This window comes from Mobula hypostoma, chromosome 6 (assembly GCF_963921235.1).
Source record: "Mobula hypostoma chromosome 6, sMobHyp1.1, whole genome shotgun sequence".
NCBI lineage: Eukaryota > Metazoa > Chordata > Chondrichthyes > Myliobatiformes > Myliobatidae > Mobula > Mobula hypostoma.
In genome coordinates, this window is record NC_086102.1 from 71,812,356 (window position 1) to 71,832,842 (window position 20,487).

At 39.6% G+C, this 20,487-nt stretch overlaps 1 protein-coding gene across 4 annotated transcripts in view; it reads left to right on the forward strand.

The window, feature by feature from the left end:
• Positions 1–5,822: 5,822 nt before the first annotated feature.
• The window catches only part of ccdc191 (coiled-coil domain containing 191), a 58,099-nt gene continuing 43,434 nt past the window's right edge, over positions 5,823–20,487 (forward strand). For all 4 annotated transcript variants that reach the window (XR_010018352.1, XR_010018353.1, XM_063050980.1 and 1 more), the window contains exons 1-8: positions 5,823–5,991; positions 13,370–13,408; positions 13,537–13,675; positions 15,535–15,690; positions 17,032–17,219; positions 17,510–17,733; positions 18,529–18,697; positions 19,513–19,703. Coding sequence is in view for 2 of the 4 variants with exons in the window: in XM_063050980.1 (XP_062907050.1) it covers positions 5,905–5,991; positions 13,370–13,408; positions 13,537–13,675; positions 15,535–15,690; positions 17,032–17,219; positions 17,510–17,733; positions 18,529–18,697; positions 19,513–19,703 (1,193 nt within the window). In the remaining 2 variants the exon portion in view is untranslated. The remainder of the gene's footprint in view (positions 5,992–13,369; positions 13,409–13,536; positions 13,676–15,534; positions 15,691–17,031; positions 17,220–17,509; positions 17,734–18,528; positions 18,698–19,512; positions 19,704–20,487) is intronic.

Sequence of the window (20,487 nt, forward strand, 5' to 3'; positions counted from 1 at the left end):
TTCATTAATACTCTCAAATGCATCACTTTACATGTGTGATTAAACTCCACCTGCCATTTCTTAATCATTTCCCCATCGCATCGATATCACTCCATAGTTTAAGACCACTGAACTTGCTGATTATGCCGCCTACATCCACATGCATATTAGAGTCCCAGCATTGATTATCCAATCACAAAAACAACCCTCTCTATGCTGTGGATCCCATGAGTCCCAGCCTTTTGTACTAGTCTCCTATGTGAGACCATGTTGAGGGTCTTACTGAAGCAAATGTAAAGCACATCTACTGCACTGTCCTCATTAATACATTTTGGTACAACCTCAAAAGTTCTTGGGGTATACAGAGGTCATTAGACATAGGATATCCTTCAAGAATTATGTGGATAGTAGGCATGAATACAAGTAAGAGCCAGTCTTCAAAAAAGCCAGTTCAAATGTGAATTACAAGTAGTGATCAGTTTTGAACAGAAATTAAAAGGACAGCTTTGTAAACACACAGAACTATCTTCAGAACCCAGACTACTGGCCCACAGCTGGAGGCCTCCCTAGTGATATGATTTGCAGACTGACATGACTATGAGATGTTCTTGTGTGCATTGATCAAACATTAGACAAGGGGGCTATAGTAATTTACCTACATCAAACCCGGCATCAAATACCTTCAGCTAATTATTTCCCTTTATTGTGATGGTGCTCAATGAAGTTTTCAGACTATATATATATTTTCACTTAGCACATCAAACACGGTTATAGGCATATTTGCTCTGTCTATCAATAACTGGGATATTTGTGTATCCAGTGAGTCATCTCTCAAGACACTATTTTGGATGTCAGGGTTCTCTATTCTATGAACTTTTAAACCATCCATGAGTATTACTTGTCCCTACAATAATGTGTGAACATTCAGAGGTGGCTTATCAGTTACAATGTGCTCTCTTACTTAATATGTACTTCAGCAGAATTACTGTCGATGTTTTGAGTCTGAGAAATGCTTCAATTGTATTACATATTGATAAAGGGAGCAATGAATACTACTAAACACTTTATTAATAACGATCACTGCTAACAATGGAGAGGTGAGGCATGGTGGAGGCGGGAGTAAGGAAAGCCCCAATGTCTGATTAATATAAGCGCTTGGCTGAATTGGAAAGGTCGAGTATGGGCTGAATTGTGATGGCAGAGTCCGGGTCCCGGAGCTATCCATGAGGGAGGAATGGCACAATGTTTGGACGATTTGAACGCCAGACCAGATTAAAAAGGTCAGGGTGTCAGGACTGGAGGCAAGGGACGGGCCAGTTCTGGCTGGTTCTGCTCAGTTCTGCTTGCTACTCCGTGACGTTTACTCAGGAAAGCGATGAACTGAGGCTGTAGCCTACTCCAGCTGCAGTGATGCCTGGCTTTGTGGCTTTCGTAAAACTTCAGTTCTGAGTGTTATTTGGTTACTTTTATTGTTTGCAAGATTCTTCTTCTCTCTGTGCATTGGGCGTTTGACAGCCCTTTTTTAATGGCTTCTTTGGGGATCTCTTTGTTTTGTGGCTGCCTGTTAGGAGATGAGTCTCAAGGTTGTATGATGTATATATACTTTGATAATAAATGCACTTTGAACATTGAGCTGTTGAAATTGCTGTTCTCTAAGAATACAGCCATTTGTTCTGCTGAATGAAGACTCTATGTATCTATCAGCTTAAACCTCTCTGTGTCTTATACACAATCTCAAGAGTCATCATAATTTATCCTAGGTAATTGTTTTCTCAAGGTGTGGAGCTTTGATGAGGGGAGGTAACTGAGTGTTTCTTTTTCCCGCTAGTTCTCCTACATGATGCTTATTTTTTTCTCTTGCGTGTCAGGTAGAACCTGAAGGAGAGCCAGAGGATGGTCGAAGTCCCTTCATCAGTGCAGCTTCACCTGCTCAGTTTCTCTGGAATTTTTGTTTCGATTCCAAGCTTCCAGCATCTCATTTTCTTATTTTATCTTTGCCAGTTAACAGGATTAAGCATGTCTAATCCAGATTTTAAATATATACATACCAAAGTCAGAAGCTGAGATAGTGACACACACATAAAAGTTGCTGGTGAACATAACAGGCCAGGCAGCATCTCTAGGAAGAGGTACAGTCAACGTTTCGGGCCGGGACCCTTCGTCAGGACTAACTGAAGGAAGAGTTAGTAAGAGATTTGAAAGTGGGAGGGGGAGATCCAAAATGATAGGAGAAGACAGGAGCGGGAGGGATGGAGCCAAGAGCTGGAGAAGGGAGAGGATCATGGGACGGGAAGCCTGAGGAGAAAGAGAAGGGGGGAGGGGAGGCCAGAAGGTGGAGAGCAGGCAGGGAGTTATAGTGAGAGGGACAGAGGGAGAAAAAAAAGGGGAAAAAATAAAAAGTGTATAAAATAAATAAATAAGGGATGGGGTGTGAATGGGAGGAGGGGCATTAGCGGAAGTTAGAGAAATCAGTGTTCATGCCATCAGGTTGGAGGCTACCCAGATGGAATATAAGGTGTTGTTCCTGCAACCTTAGTGTGGCTACATCTTGACAGTAGAGGAGGCCGTGGATAGACATATCAGAATGGGAACGGGACGTGGAATTAAAATGTGTGGCCACTGGGAGATCCTGCTTTCTCCCTCTGTCCCTCTCACTATAACTCTTGCCTGCCGTCCACCCTCCAGGCTCACCTCCCCACTTCTCTTTCTCCCCAGGTTAACTGTACCTCTTCCTATAGATGTCAACTGTACCTCTTCCTATAGATGCTGCCTGACAACCTGCTTTCACCAGCATTTTTTGTGTGTGTTGCTTGAATTTCCAGCATCTGCAGATTTCCTCGTAGCTGAGATAGTGGCCAGTTTTTATTCTTCATGAGTACTTTGGCAAGAAAATTCTAAGGAAAATTGTGATGGAAATTAAAGTGAGTAGGGGCAAATCTTTTTCTTAGTTTGTTAAAAGGAATAAAATTATAGATTACCACCAAAAGCAAACAAGAGATAAATAGACATTCTGGTTCTTAATATCCTAAAACAAAAATAATATATTCATCAGAGATTTTAAGAGGGGTAGTGAAAAATATTTGGAATTGAAAGCTGTAAGTGAAAAATCAAAAGCAACTAAGAACAAGTGAACAGCTCTTTCAGAGAGTTGGCTCCAGCATCAAAGAACAATGTCCATCAAAAATAACTTCTGTTATTCAATCAGAATTGCTTTGGATTTTTTTTTTGTTTCTCTTTCCTAGATCTTGTCTGACCTGAGTGGCTGTTTCTGTTTTTATTTGTTCATGTTTCCAATGTCTGCAGTATGTTTTGTGTGAATATCTATTTACTATGCTATGAAATTCTGATTGATGACGTTTGTGAGAATGGCAAGTCCAACAACCACACCATTGTAAATAATTCTTGATTTATTCATTTCTTAAGTTTTCTGTGAATATTAAATATAGATCAACTGTAAATAATATTTCATACTGTTCCAAAGTGATTTGAATTCTAAACACATTTGTAAAGTAGAATAAAAAACACAGATTAAAGGCTACAGAAACAAATAAGAAATTATTATTATATCTTTGTCAGGATGCAGAATCAGGGACCCAATTGCAGACCATGTACTGTACGCACTATGATATTTACTGAGTAGCAAATCCAGGGGGTGGGGGGGGGCGGGGTGAACAAAGTTGGCATCAAGGTTCAGGCAGAGATCAAAAATTCCAGAGAAATCCAAAAACCAGAATCGGGAAACAGGCAGAGTCAATATTCAGATGGATAGAGGTCAGATACAAATGCTGGAAGGGCTCAGGAAAACTCACTGGCACAATCTGACGACATACAAGTGAAAACACAGGACTGAAATACACTGAGCAATATACAGAGAGGCAGATGATAGGTGGAGCACAATGAGACACAGGTGGCAGCAAAACAGGAAATAATGAGAAACTGGTGAGAGATGGAGTACTCAGTAATACAGGGGCCGGAGTAGAGCAGGAGCGGAGACAGGAACACATGGGGCATGAAAACAAATGAGCACATGGCATTACAAAACCACAGACTGATGACTAGGGGGAAAGACAGGAAAAGACAGTTCAACTGGAGGTATTGACAATCTTCTATTTTGTGTTTTTGATGACTAATTAAACAACGGATAAGATAGGGAGGAAAGATCTGGCCAACTTTAAATCTTGGCATCTTTGACTGTGTAGCAAATGCAGTCTTCTTTACAGCTTTATGGTGGGGGAGCAGCATCGGTGCTGGTGATGTAAAAGACTAAATAAGCTCATCAAAAAGGATGGATCTGTCTTTGGCTACAACCCGGACATATCAGTTCGGGACAATCAGGCACATCCTCTCTATGACCTACTGAATGAGCAGCGGTGCACCCTTTCAAACAGGCTCATTCAGCTCCACTGTCACAAAGATTGTTACAGAAAACCTTTCCTACCAAGTGCAATAACCATATACAACAGTTCATCTCTGTGCAACAGGAGAACATACATCATAGTACAATAGACTGTTTTATTATTTCATACTTTATTATTGCACAGTATTGCACATTGCCAAAATATTATTATTCTGTGCTTTATTATTAGTTAATATTATTATTATATTTATCATTATTATTGTTATTATTAATTATTATTATTGCTAAGTGTGTTTTTAAGTGTTGCTGTAATGAAATAATTTCCCACTTGGGATCAATAAAGTACTTATTATTATTATTATTATTATTAGTGCACCTTCAGTACTGCATTGAAGTATTTTTCCGACTTTTGTGCTCATGCCCCTGCTGGGGCTTGAAATCATAATTTTCTAATCTAGAGGTATCATCATTGTTACAGAGTCCTCAGTTTCTCCCATTCTTTGCTCTCAATACTGGCATGCATTCAAGCCACAATTGTACTGAGAGAGACAATGGACATAATGGGTATGGGTTGGGAGACTACCACAGAAATTAAGATAAAGAGGTCAGGGAGATGAAGGCGAGTCAGAGATGGATCATGTGAAAGCTAGCACAGAAAAGAACGGATCTTTCACTTATCATTCACAAAAGATCCCTCTCCAACCTCAACACTGCTGTCTGACAATAAAAGCCCAGCATGAGAAGTGGAAATATGGACCACTTATCTGATTTGACTGAACTTCTCTGTTATGACATGGACCAACGATGTAACACAACATTGTTGTCCTTCACTGCACCAGTATGGCTTTTAACTGCTTGAGGAAAAGCAGCATGTGAAAAACCTGGATACATACAATCAAGATCCTTCAGAACATTGTCTTTCATGAATGATGAAAGGAGTAAGCCAACTCCCTAATCACATGATGTTTTCCTGCACCATCAAGCACCTGCCGTCCCACTAAATGCTGACCCTAGAGGTTATGCATTGTGCTAGAAGATATAGAGGACTTTGAGGGAATGCCTCATAAGATAAATGAAGTTGAAGGAAAGCCACAAATTGATTACATTTCTCCCTTCATAATGCACCGGTGGACAAAATAGAAGGTTCAGAGTGGACTGGTTCAACCTGTGGAAGGAAGTCTTTGAAGGGATGTAATGTTAATAACAAGGTAGGAACATTCATGAACGTGGACGTTCATTGTCATAAATCTCTGATTCTCCGTTATGATTTTTGAATTTCCTGATTGTCACGAACAGTCTCCAGTTTTGAACTTAATATTTATGTTTCGAGTTTGATGTTTCATTGTAGCCGTTCGTCGTTGTCATAGTGATAAGCGGCGAGGTGGCGCATTTGCACGTACTGGATGTTGGGAGTTGTAGTTTCAGGCTGGTTTCTGTTACGTGATGTCAGCAGGTCTCCCGTACAGGAAGAACTACAAGTCCCAGTGTCCCGCGCTGCCAACTGGCTGATCAGCAAGCGACGGCGGTGGGTCTTTCCAAGTCAAATTGTTCAAAATAAACGACGGAAGATGTTGGGAGAGGTCGAGGAGTTGAAGCATGATACGTCTGGGCTTTTCCGCTGGAAGCGGTTCACCAAGCACCAAAATGGATCAAAGGTAGCTGAGCGACCGACTTTTGGAGAGCATTTGGAAAGTTAACTGGGGAAGGGCTTCTACAAACGAGACCGCTGTCATAGTCCCCAGCAGTCACTGCCTGTTACTGTTCTGTCTTTCGCCCGTCTCGTTGCTTCTAATGGCTTTTCCTTAGTCCCTTTAACACCGTCTCCGCTGCTTTTCTTGCTTGTTCATCCCATCCAAGTCCTGTCTGCGGTTTATATGATGGGTTCTGTACGGAGTAGCAAGACCCCGCTATTCAAGAATAACGCAGAAGGAAAACATGAAACTACCATTCTGTTAGCCTAGTGTCAGTAGTAGGGAAAAGGCCACATTTAACGATGGTATTATAGAATCCCTAGAAAACAAATGATGGAAATAAATAATTCCAACTTGGAAATGTGAAATGAATTTCTGAAAGAGAAAATGTCTTTTACTCTTTAAGAATGTGCCTGGTAGAATGGGTAAGGTGAAACCAGTCAAAGTGGTATATCGTAGCTCCACAGGCAAACTTCTGCAGGTCAGGAAGCATCTGTGGAAGAAAATAACCAGTTGACGTTTTGGGTCAAAACTTTCCACCTGGACCAGATATACAGATGATGAGACTTGACAAGAAATGTTACCTGAAAACTTTCTCCACAGATGTGGTCTGGCCTGCTGAGTTTCTCCAGCAGTTTGCTATAAGCCTGGAAAAGTAGATTACCAAGTGTTACCTTTCCCAGCACTATCAAATGGAAAATTGTTATTTTATAGTTAAGTTACAAAAACACCATAGTTCAGGAATAACTGGAAATGTTTAGAGCAGTGGTTCCAAACCTTTTTCGGGTTACTGCCCCCTTGGTAACATCCCATCCCCCTTTCCAGCCATTACATTAATAACTATAAAGAATTTTGAATTGTGATGCACAGTGAAAGAAAATAGGAACTGCAAATTCAAAGCAGTGGCAAATAATTGCGAAAACTAATCAAATCTATTTAAAATGACAAATAAAGTTATTTAATTATAGTAAAAAAAATTTAAAGCAATAATTTTAGAGTTTACATTAGTAGTCCAACTATTGCTTTTCATTGCTTTGTCACTTTTCAATGAAGTGGACGGGCTTGGCACAGTGACATCAGCTTCTCAACATCAGGCTGAATGTCACTTAGGAGTCTCAGATCTCATGTTCAGTAAATTGCAGTCTGCTTTATTACTTTGAAAGAAGTTGGGCTACTGCACTGAAACTGCACCCCATTAAAAATGTTGGAAAGGCAATAAAGAAATCCTTGACCTTTCCACACAGTGCAGGATAGAGCTCAGATTTTTTTCTGCAACCAAAAGTCCTGATGTGAGTTTTTGAACTTCACTTCAGCTCAAAGTCATCTGTTAATTCCTCACTTCAAGTGTTCAGGAATGGATGTATTACCAAAGCTGGAAACTGGATTGAAGGAAGATCCTGAAATCTCTCTGATAATGTATTTATGCAGCTCACTCGGGTGGACAAAGTATACTTGAAGATCATCATCTCGTAGTACTTCTTTCTCTTCCAACTCAGGCTCAGAAATTGGAAAAGGTCATGATGGCCAGTGTTACACTTAAGTAGGGTTAACTTGGTCAAAAAGTGCATAAAAGTGTCTGGTCAGTTTCCTTTTGAAACTCACCTGGCTTTTGTGTGCACAGCAACTGTTCAAACTGCTCATCATTCTCAATATAAAACTTGAAGTAGTTGAGAATTTGAGATCTTGGGACTTGATTTAATTTACCATTGTGATAACAGCAATTAATGATTTGTACAGCCAAACACTTGGGTTTTCGCAACAACATGCTGTCTGTGAATTACATGGTGAATGTTAATTATGTTAGTTCCAGCTTTTATTCCTTAGATTTGTCTTCCCAGGTACAGCCATAAAACAAAGGAAAACTATGGAACCCATTCAAAGAAAACATCAAACTGACCCCTCTCCCCACGCGCAAAAAAAACATGCAAATTGCAACAAAAAAAACAAGCAAAAACACAGGAAGTAAAAACACAAAATCAAAAAGCATGTTTCATTTCAGCTCAGTGTTCATTATCTGCAGTCTGCCCCGATTTAAAATTGCCCAAATAAGCAACAAGAAAAAGAGCGACCTAAATCTAGAACACATCATAAATATGAATTGGAGTCCACAATCCACAAACTGCACCGATCAAATCTTGCTCTGGCTCCATCATCTGATAGCATTGTGAGAGAGAGAGAGAGAGAGAGTGAGAGATCATATGAATGCAGGGACCTTCCCTGGGGAGCAGCGAGAGAGAGAGACAGACAGACACAGACACACACACACACACACACACACACACAGGCACCTTTGACTAGCTGCAGTGAGCAAGAGGCTGGTAGATGGTGCTGAACACTGGCTGGGCTTTGCACCCGTCTGGATTGTAGTCTTCCCAGTACTTTAATCGGTAAGAGATGGAGTTGATCATGGGCTCGTGCCCCCTCATGCTTTGCTCTCGGCCTCGTGGTACTCCCTTGGAGGCAGTAAAATGTCAGATCGCTCATTTGACCTGAAAACACGCCGCCAGAATGTAGACAACAGGCTCCAACAGTAGCAGAACCGCATCTGAAATTAAAAGAAGTGAAAAGAGTTGCTTCGTGACCCATCTTGAGGATGTCGCCCTTGGTAGTACTGTTTGCTGGTGCCATTTTCTTTCGTATCTGCAAATAACAGCTCCTGAACCAACAAGAATTTTTTGCCTAGCAAAGTTGACTCATCCAGCTGCAGAACAAATTCTGTTGTCCTAAGTATGTTGCACAACATTGGCAGACATTTCATCTATTTGTCTTTGAACAGAGTTGCCGCTGAGAATAATCACTTTAATTATTTTGCCTGTTGATTTTATGCAAAACCGTACTCGGAACCTGCCTTACTGCTGGCAGAATCAGTCCTTCGACATATGGAGCTTTCCAGATTTAGCAATAAGCAATGAAATGTTGTATGAAGCATGTGGACAATTTGTGTTTTGTTGTGAAGTGCTAGCAAAAACGTTTTGAAGTGTTTTCCATTTCTGAAAATCTTCATGAGTTGTCTGAAAATAAACCAAGTTCTTCTTTGCTTTATCACAGTGTATTCTCTTCAAGTGTTGAAGGAGCCTGGGCGGTTTCATTGCCTCATTTAAAAAAAACTTTTTCACACGACAGATACATTGTCTGTTGTTGGGTGCTTGGTGCTGATATAAATCCATATTTCAGATACTCCACACTATACTGTCTACACTTTTCTGTCTGGTTTGCTTCTGCCATCTTTGTTATGAATAAATGAGCATGGTTGACCACCTATTGCTTAAGTCCAACCTCAAGCGCTGCGACCAATAAAGGGGAAAGTAATGGTGTTACCATAGCTCAGGCAAAATATGACTCTCTGCCTGAAGGTATATAAAGTGGGGAAGTGATGTCTCGATTGGGCCATGGGCTAGATAAATGACCATTCAAAAGGGCAGACTCTGAACTTTAAACGCCATGCCCTAATTCACAGAAATTGTCTCTGCGTGATTAGAGTATGGGAATTGTACTAGCTAACATATACTGGACAGCTGGGCCCAGAAATAACATGATCTCTTCAGTCCAGATTTCCCATGATACGCCAAATACAGTAGTGTCACATTGGTTTTCAACAACTATGACACATTTCAAGCAAAGTCGAAGAGAATAGTGAGTTAGCAAGATTTGAGCTGATTATGTGATCATTGTAATCAGTCATGAGGCACTGAGAATCAAGTGCTTAAAATAAGTAATTAATTTCTTAAATTAAGCATCTAATCCCTCAGCTGCCTCCTTTGCTACTGAGCACCCAACCCCCACCAACCCCTTTATCTTTATTGCCCTCTTAAAAACTCCCAGTGCCCCCAGTGGGGTGGGGGATGATACTGGCCATTTTGGAAACCACTGGTTTAGAGGAATATGGAACTAGCTTAGGGTGACACCTTGGGTGACACGGACATATTGGGCCAAAAGGCCTGTTCTTTTGCTGTCTAGCTATGACTGAATAAAACAGATAGAACCATTCAGGGTATTTCTGGCTACAATGCACTCTTTCACATCAAGTTGACACACAGAAAACATAGTGGTGTAATTCTTTGAGTAATACTCATTTGTCAAACTGAGTAATACTATTGTCAAACTGAGTTGCATTAACACTTAAACACTTTCTTGTTCTCTTACATTTTCCTGGTACTCCATTCCCTTCAAGAACATAATTTTAAAGTGCCATTTATAAAATGAACACTCAGCATGTGCTGAAGAGCACACTGGTTATTGATTTCTCTGACATTGTTGATGTGTGCTGCAGATTCTCCACACTGGCTTCTTGCAAGGGTTGTACTATTTATTGAGATGCCCCGCTATTGCTGAAGGCTAGCCTTTGTATGTAAACAGGGACCTTGAGAGAAAGATTTTACAATCATACAAACCTATCCAAAAATACTCAAAAAACAACATCTTAATCCAGTTCTTGCAAATCCACTTGTCTGGATTAATATAATTGGTGTATGTCAAGAAATTAGTTGTTTTGCTGCAGCAGTACATTGCAAAACATAATATTAGAAACTATAAATCACAATAAGTACATATATTTTAAAAATTAAATTAATAAGTAGTGCAAAATTGTGTAGTCTTCAGGCTCCACAACCACCTCCTTGATGGTAGTAATGAGAAGACTTCATGTCCCCAAGGTGGATTGAATTGACTTTATTTCTTACATCCTTCACATACATGAGGAGTAAAAATCTTTACGTTACGTCTCCATCTAAATGTGCAATCATAGTAATTTTATAATAATTTATAATAAATAGAACAGTCACTGTAATATAGAGTACACTCAAATCAGTGTGAGTTCATCAGTCTGATGGCCTGGTGGAAGAAGCTGTCTGGCAGCCTGTTGGTCCTGGTTTTTATGCTGCGGTACTGCTTCCCGGAAGGTAGCAGCTGGAAAAGATTGTGGTTGGGAAGACTTGGGTCCCCAATGATCCTACTGACCCATTTTACACACCTGTCCTTGTAAATGTTCTGAATCATGGGAATTTCACAACTACAGATGCACTGGGCTGTATGCACCACTCTCTGCAGAGTCCTGCGATTGAGGGAGGTACAGTTCCCATACCAGGCACTGATGCAGCCAGTCAGGATGCTCTCAATTGTGCCTCTGTAGAAAGTTCTTAGGATTTGGGGGCCCATACCAAACTTGCTCAACCGTCTGAGGTGAAAGAGGCGTTGTGCCTTTTTCACCACACAGCTGGTGTGTACAGACCATGTGAGGTCCTCAGTGATGTGGATGCCGAGGTACTTAAAGCTGTTTACCTTCTCAACCGCAGATCCGTTGATGTCAATAGGGGTTAGCCCGTCTCCATTCCTCCTGTAATCCACAACCAGCTCCTTTGTTCTTGCGACATTGAGGGAGAGGTTGTTTTATTGATATCACTCTGTCAGAGAGATGACTTCTTCCCTGTAGGCCTTCTCGTTATTGTTTTAGATAAGGCCAATCTAGTGTCGTCGGCAAATTTAATTGGCAGATTAGGTGATGAGGGTCCTTAATAAGGAAACTGCCTTTTTGAGTCATCGCCTTTTGAGGGTGACCTGGACGTTGGGGAGGCTAGTGTCCATGATGGAGCTGGAAGAGTTTACAACTTTCTGCAGCCTTTTCTGATCCTGTACAGTAGCCCTTTCATACGAGACGGTGCTTCAACTAGTTCGAATGCTCTCCACGGTATTTTGTAGAAATTTGTGAATGTCTTTGGTGACATACCAATTCTCCTTAAACTACTTATGAAATTAAGCTGTTGTCATGCCTTCTTTATAATCGCATCGATATGTTGGACCCTGGATAGATCCTCAGAGATGTTGACCACCAGTCCTCAATGAGGACTGGTGCATGTTCCCTTGACTTCCACTTCCAGCCATGGTCCAGTTCCTAAACTACTCTGCCTATGGAGGCCAAGGTCATTGTTATTCTGAACTTTGTAGCCTCTGGAACAGTTCAGCTGCTGGCACTGATCTACTGCTAGCCCTAATCCTCCAGCAGTACTAAGGGCTGCAGCCATGACTGAATTAGCAGTCAAATAAACCAGTTATATCTGAGAGGCCCATGCCAATTGGCATTTAAGCAGAATTGTACATTTGTCCCACGATTGTGATTGGGAGTTTGTGTGAACTGCAGTCCATTGGGTGAAGATGACATGCTTTCATTGCAGTCAGGAATGAGCTACTGAAGGAATTCAGCATGTTATACAGCATCTCCACTGTAGAGGGAGATGGACAATTAGTGTTTCAGTTCAAAACCCTCTTCTGGACTCAAACCATTCACCTCAACCCAAAGTTCCAAATGTCCATTTCCCTCTGCAGGTGCTGCCTGCCATGCTGAATTCCTCCCAGTTATTTGACTTTGCTGCAGATTCCAGCATCTGTTGTTTCTTGTGCAGTCTCCCTGTTTCAACTACAATTTTGAGGTGACTGATGAGGTCAGTGTGGGATCTGCAGACTGTGGGGCGGGAGATGTTTGATGCATTGAGTGGGCTGTTTGGGAAGTAGCATGTTTTTCCTGTGTTTTCTCTAGCCATCCAAGTCCTCCTTGTAGAGAAAGCAACAATTTAGTCTTGTCCCACAATTGTAGTACCAATTTGAAATCTTGCTTAAATTTGCTCAGGCAAAGCAAGTTCTTTCAGCGTTTAATTTGCAGCTGCTAGGCCATCCTTCTAACCAGATGTTCCTGAATATACTCTAAAAATAAATCCATCAACTAGTTTAAAACGAAACATATAGAATCGAATGAATATAGTTGTAGTTTTGGGGGAGGAGCAGAGGTGAGGTAGTGGGTGGCATATACAGCTTATGTATATTTAATGATGGTATACTCATTTAATAATAAAGAACATCACAAGCAATTTAGCCAGTTATATGAGGAATGAAACCTAATCAAAAGGAGATTAAGGCTTCTTTAAGAGCTGACAGGCAGAAGATGGAAAACTAGATTGTTGCTGACTACACTAAATCAAACTTGAAACAGGCTTGTGCATTTTTTACAAGCTTCTCCACATTTAGAAATCTTGATTTTAAAATCTAATTTTATTTAGTGATATAGCATGGTAACAGTCCTTTTGGGCCCAACAAGACCGTGCAACCTATTTATACCCATGTGACCAATTAACCTAACTGCTTCATCTTGTGAATATACTTTTAATATTATTATATTTGACACGGGTTATGTGTCAAATATCAGTGCATTAATATTAATATTTTTATCCTAAATGAAATCTTCCATTGTTAAATTCAATTACAAAGGAGCTAAAATATATTTGATTGGCTGTATATATACATTATCTGTTAATTATTTTAAAGTTGTTAACAATACTGTGATTTTCCCTCACAGCAAAACATGAATCATGATGATATTCAAGACTGGATTAAAGTAAGTATGACCAACTGAATTCATGAATACATTGTTACCATGGAGCTCATTGGGATGGGAGCGGCAAAGTGGAACGTATGCAGATAATGTTATTTAACATTATTTAAATATTTATTAATTTTTAATAGAGAGTTGAACAGGCATCTGAATGTGCTGTAGCAGAAGTATTTCCTTCAAAAAAGATGCAAACTCCAAAGGTCGGTGGCTACGTTATGACAATGGAGACAGTTGATCAGCTCCGTGACCATGATAATGCCTATGCTGAAGGTAAGAATCTCATTTGATTGTCCCTTGATGATTCTCTCACTGCAGGGATAAATCACAGAAAGTGTGATAGTTGTATTAAGTATTTCTTGCAGTCTCTGGCACTGTGGGTTTGCACTTAAGGGTCAGATTAAGTGGTGCCCAAATGTGGTGGTTCTCTCCTGAGGCTGCTTCCCAACCTGGAGCATCTAAGTCATCCATTTTATCTGCCATCGCGTAGGCAGGCATTGGAGGAGCCGAGCAACATAATCAACAGGAATGAAACTGTGCACCCTGATGCTTCCCTATCATTGTGGGAGATTTCAATTACGCCAGCTTAAAGAAGTCTTCGAACAGCTACCACCAACATATCACATGTGGAACTAGAAGACCCAGCATACTTGACCACTGTTACAGCACCATCAAGATCACTTACTGTGCCATCCCGTGCCCACACTTTGGAAAGTCTGAACTCCCTGTGTATAGGCATCATCAGCGGTGAGGGCTGAGAAGGTATGGTCAAGGGAGGCAGAGGAGTGCTACAGAACTGCTTTGAGTCAGTAGACTGGACAATATTTGATTATTGTCTATCACAATGTACTGCTGCTGCAAAACAACGCATTTCAGAACGTATGCCAGTGGTATTAAACCTAATTCTGATTCTAAATTACAAGTGTGGTTTGCACACACATAGTTGAAGTAATGTTTTATTCATTCCCTGAAAACTACTGGATGTTCAGAAGTGTTGGACAAACCCAATCACATCAAAATTTATTAAGTGTGTCCAGGAAAGTTCTTGAAAAAAGGAGGCAATACTGGATCTCCTATTGAAAAATGAGGGAGTGAAAGTGACTGAAGTTTTTGTTGGAGAGCGCATTGGGATCTGTGATCATCATTGTATTTTAAAATACTGTGGGAGAAAGGTAGGACTGGTTCGCAAGTTAAGGTCCGAAATTAGGGCAAGGCAAATTTTAAAGGCATTTGGAACTTCCAAAAGTTCATTGGAAAAGACTGTTTGTAGGTAAAGACTGCAAGTGGGAAGCTTCTAGAAATGAGGTATCGTAATTTTCCGTAATGCAAACTTGCGTCATCTACGCATATGTCAAGAAACCAGCTGCTTTAAAAAAGTTTTGTGTTAGTTTTATTTACTTGACATGAATTCTGTGAGAGTGAGTTTTTTTCCAGTATTTCAAATTTTGGTGTAGTGGTTTATGAATATCTGTAAGGGCAAATTTCTATATGTTTGCCCTAAAAATACCCATATTGTGGGGGTTGCCTATAATGAACTCTCATTTTCCCTAGTACTGTGAGGCTAACTGGTTTTCTCTCCCGTTTTCTCTCACAGTTTGTTTTTAAATAATCAGGTTACATTTGCCCCCTCCTCCCCCTTCCAGCCTGTATGCCCTGTTTCATAATAATCAGATTTGGAAATGACAACAAAAGCATTTACAGTTCACCACAATATGCAACTTAAAAGTTTTTTTGTCAAAATTATTGAAATATTTGCATACCTGCATTACATTTGGTGCATATTTCAATAGCTATTAAAATTTGATGAAGCCATATCTAGTGAACCTTGGGAATATTTTATTTCAGTAAAATTGTGATTCACATGACCTATGTTTTTTTTCATTCACAGTACATTATTAGAAAGATTGCCTTTGTCCACATTTTCCCTTTTTTTCTAGCTGAGGCCCCAATTTGACAGAATAAAATTCCATTTGCCAAAAATACTTGGATTGTTACAGAGTAGTGTGTTCTGCTTTTAGGGTTTAAGTTAAATCATTTTAAAATCACGGGTAAATCATTTGTGGAGAGAGCCCTGTGTTAGGCATATAAATGTCCATTGTAAAATGCTATTTACAGTTTCCCTTTCTATGTAGCTCAGGAGTTACTACAGGAGTGGATGAATTCCAAGCTAAGATTGGAGTTAGAATATGAAGAAGCTGGAGAACTACAAGATGATATGAACAATTCAGAGACATTTGTATGTTCATCCGAGACGATTTCCAAAATGCCTGAATATGAAAAATTTGATGGTGAGGGTTTCTTCATTTAATTTTGAACTTTAATTTATCAGACAGAAAGATTTAACTTGAAGTGAATGCTTCGTGTGTATAGATGACATTTCTTAGATAACATGTGCAAAACTTTAATATTAGCTTTCACTGGCAAAAGTAAAGCCTTGGAATTGAATTAACATAAAGGGACAGTTTTTATTATAATTAACTAAATATAGTAAACACAAAAATGGAATATGATCAGGACTGTTGTAGAAGGAAAAGAAAAACTCCTCTGAAAGCAATGGCCTGTTGTGTTCCACCATGATACCAATTAAAGTTGGGGGCATGGACAAGATTGCTAATCATTCTTGGTAATTGTAATCTTCTTTACACTTGGTAGTTCCTATAAGTTGTAAGGCTGTATCAGTGCTTGGTACAGAAACTGCACTGCAGTGGACAGGAAGGTTCTACAGTGGGTTGTTAAAACTGCCCATTGCATCATTGGAACCAGCCTACTCGCCATCAAGGACATATAGCTAGAAACGTGCTGGAAAAGGGCCAGTAACATCATGAAGGATCCCACCCACCCTGCTCTTGGACTGCTTGTGCCACTCCTAACAGGATGGAGACTACGTAGTACCCACACCAGGACAGCCCAACTCAAAAATGGTTATTTCTCCAAACAGTAAGTGTGATCAACACCTCCACCCACAACTCCACTACTGCTTTATTATTTTCCTTCAGCCTAGCATCTCTTTATGGACATACAGTCAGTGTATGTTTATGAGCTATCTTACGTATTTATGATTATTTTGTCTTTTTTATTATTGCTATTGTGTTCTTTATATTTTGTGTTTTCCTTTTGTGCTGTATCGAATCCAGAGTAACAATTACTTTGTTCTCTTTACACTTGTGTACGGGAAATGACATTAAATAATCTTGGTTCTTGAAAAAAATAGCCTGAATAAACACACTTGGGACATGAAATGTATTGCTCCTGATGAGAATAATTCAACTATGCAGATGCACTTTCTAAAAAGAAGCTATCATAATAAGGCATTTTTGCAGATGAAAGGAAGAGGAGAAGCAGCAAACAACAAAGATTGATAGAAAATGACTAAAGGAATGTTCATTTATGTTTTAAAAGAGACCTCTATGAAACAATGTTTAAAAGTACAAACATTGTCAACCATGGACAAACACAGCATATATTCTTACTCAGTTAAAAGATTTGAAAACAAGAAGAAATTACTTTCTGTCAATTAATTGTAACTTAGGCCAGTATGTTATTACATTGAGACTGGTTTTATAATCCACGTAATATATCATCTCCTCATCCAAAGTTAGTGAATATATCTGTCCATTCTGTTGCTCCAGATTTGTACAATTACTTGGAAGAGGAGGAAGGGGAGAAAGAGATTGCTGCAACACAGGCTTTCTTACAGCAGCTGCTTGAAAAGAAATTGGAGGAGTATGGTATCCTTGATAATCTTGGGATAGAAGAGGAAAATCAACAGAAAACGCAAAAAGACCCACGTTTAAGCATGGAGGCAAGACACCGACAAGTATGTAGCAGGTTGCTGGGAGAGTACTTCAGTCATAATTTTGTGTTTATGTTCACTATGTAGCCAGAATGATTTGCATAATGAATAGATCAGCTTGTTTACCACTCACATTTATGGAATTAATTTCAATATTCTTTATGAACCTGTTGTCTTTGAATCTTTTTGGTGACTTGAGTTTTTGATTTCAAGTTAGACTTAACAACTAAAGATGTTTTAATAAAAATTACTTGAAACTTCTTGAGTTGAATGTGGATTCAGAGAAACTAATAATGCCAATTTGTATTTTAAAGGTGAAAGAAAATCGTCTTAAAAGGCAGACTCAGTTGGAGCAACAGAAGCAGGAGAAAGCCATAAAGAAATTTGCTCATGCTAAAGCTCATGAACTGCTTAAGGAGGAAAACAGAAAAAAAGCTTTACAGGCTAAGAAAGAGGAAGAGCACATTAAAAAAGAGATGGTGAAGTTACGGAAAGAAATGACGGAAAAAAGATACATTATGGAAGAAGCAAAGTGGCTGTACGTAGGCAATCTGTCAAGTAATAACTGAATGAACTTTATGTAACTTTTAGAGTACTTTGAGAAGGAAAGAAGATGAAATCTTAAAAATCCTGAAATTGATTTGGTTTTGCTGATTAATTCTAACCATTAGGTTGTTATATTTTCCTCTCAAACCTACCCCTCAGACTATCTCGACAAGGGTTACTGATGAAGAACAGAAATTGGAACGTAGAACAATACAGCACAGGAACGGGCCGTTTGCCCCACGGTGTTGTGCTGAACCAATTAATAATCAAATGGCCAACTAATCTAAATGGAATATAGAAATTAATATGCTCCTATGAGAAATGAGCACAAAGAATTCTGATAAAGGTGTAGTTATTTTGCTTCTGTTTTTCTGTCCTCTGCTATCTTAGAGACTTAAGGACAGGAAACTAATTCCAGCACTTCAATTTTCTTTTAAAAAAAGATTTCCTTGATGTACATGTAGCTTGCTTCAAGGCTAGAATTTCACAGAGATAGGACCTAGAAAACATGGGAACTTCTTAAGTCATTTTCCAACATCAACTTGGAGGTATATCTCGCAGCGTATTAAGAATTAAAGCATGCATTAATGTGGTCACTCACAGAAAAACCTGGCACTGAATCATAAGATGATTTCGGTATGAAAGGAGACCATTAAGCCTTGTTATTGTCCTGTACTTGGGAATTATTGGATCAAGAAAAAGTGTCAAAACATTGTAGAGAAGTTTTCATAAGATATGATCAAACTAATGTCTCATAAAGGTATACCTCTTTAAAATTCATTCTCAGTGAACGAGAGCATCAAAAGAAAGAGAAAAGGCAGAAAGCCCTGCTTCAGGAGAAAGCCAAGCAGGCATTGATGGAATTACAAGTGCAGAAGAGTCGCGAACGTTCTGAGATTGAGAATCTTCGGAAAATGCAGGAGGTTGATGCCAGGATTAAATCTTGCCAGTTACGGGTGAGATAAAATCATTAACATCAAAAAAAAGTTATGATACATCTTAGCAATGCTAGGTTGCCTAGAGCTAAGTTGCATTATGGCAACATTATAATAATTCCAGTTAACTCAAGTTACAAGTGTGTGCATTCATCTAGGGTTAATCTATTTACCGTATATTCTTCTACAGACGATCATTTTACTCAAGACTAGTCAGTGAACTAATTCATCTATACAAAGGCTATGCTTATTTCTTTAAAAAAAACTTTTAACATTATTCACATCAACTAAGTGAGAGTTTACTCTATTCACACCTTTACACCAGGTCTCCTTTCCAGCACAAAATTAGATTATTGTCTAACGTTTTATTTTCCTACCCTGAGAGCTAAATTATTTTCTTTGTCCCACATAATATAGGTTCAATGTTGTTTCGGTGTGTGTATTATGAGGTCATTATAACTTGGGATACTTACAGGATTCAGAGTCAAAAGCGCGAGTCACCTTTCACTATTTAATTACCAGTCATGTAACGCATGTTTAGGTTAAAATCCCAGGAGTTTACAGTTCACTCTGGGTAACTCTGCCTAGTGGTAGTCCTTAACTTTCAACATGAAGTGCTGATTGATAAAGTCAAAGTTGTTGTTCTCTCTAGATATATTCTTCTCAACAGTATGACTGAACATAGTATTTTAACCTCTACTCTAAAGGTATTGTGTCCTTAAATATCTACCTAAAGTCAATCCCCTTATGAAATATAGTGATCTGGTTAGAGCTCAGTCATTTTTTAAAACCTAGTTAAACATGTCTGTGGACTAATGTTTACCATTTAAAACTAGTGTTTGCAGAAACATTTTTCAGCCTGGTATAAACTGGTTCTGGAATGCAGGATCAAAGTGGGTAAAGCAAAAGCTTTGTTTGATTGGAAAAGCCAGCTTCGAATGTTCCAGGCCTGGAGAACATATACATGGGGAAAAAAGTTGGAGCAAGAAGTACAACGCACCGAGATGGAACTGCGGGAGGAAAAAAGGTAAGCAATGTGTAGAGAGTCATACTAAAATGAAATATGTATAGTTCAGATGGTACGTACCCCGTAACTGGGTTGCCAAACAAGCAGAAATGGACCACTTAGTTGGAGTCTGGATTACTGGAACTAAGAAAGTTTTATTAAAGAAATAATTAACACAGTACTCTAATCGTAAGGATATAAATGCAACAGGTTGGCAATGATAAAACACACATGTACACAGAACTAGGGTAATAGGAATCAAACAAGCTCTATCGCAGTCTAGGGGTAAAATGATCAGTCTCAAGTGACGCAGAGTTCAGTTCAGCTTAGTACAGTTCGCAGTAATCACTGTTGTGCCGTTGGAGAGAGAGAGGGAGTATGCAAATCTGATTCAGACAGACCTTGATATTCTCCGCAGTTAGCTTTCGGGCGAACCCTTTTATGTCTTCCGTGGTCACTGATTGTGACCTCCCCGTTCCGGATACGACCGTTCTTCCGCGGTGAACCCGGCACCCAGGCAAGGGCAGACACAACACACCAGGTTCCCGCCGATCGTACCTTTTCATCCTGTGCGTCTATTGTTGGTTCCCGCGATCAGACCTCCAAACTTCCACCAACTTGTGGGGGCACACCGCTTTTCCAGGGTCTCGTTATCTCGTGATCTCGTGGTGTGTGTCTTGCCTTAGCGAACCTGTTCCTTTTATCCCCCTGCTGGGGTATCACCTGTCCATCAAACTTCAAACAGTTCAGGTTCAAAGCAACCGGTCTGTCAGTACTCGGACTGGTGACTCTTTTCGTTATCTCT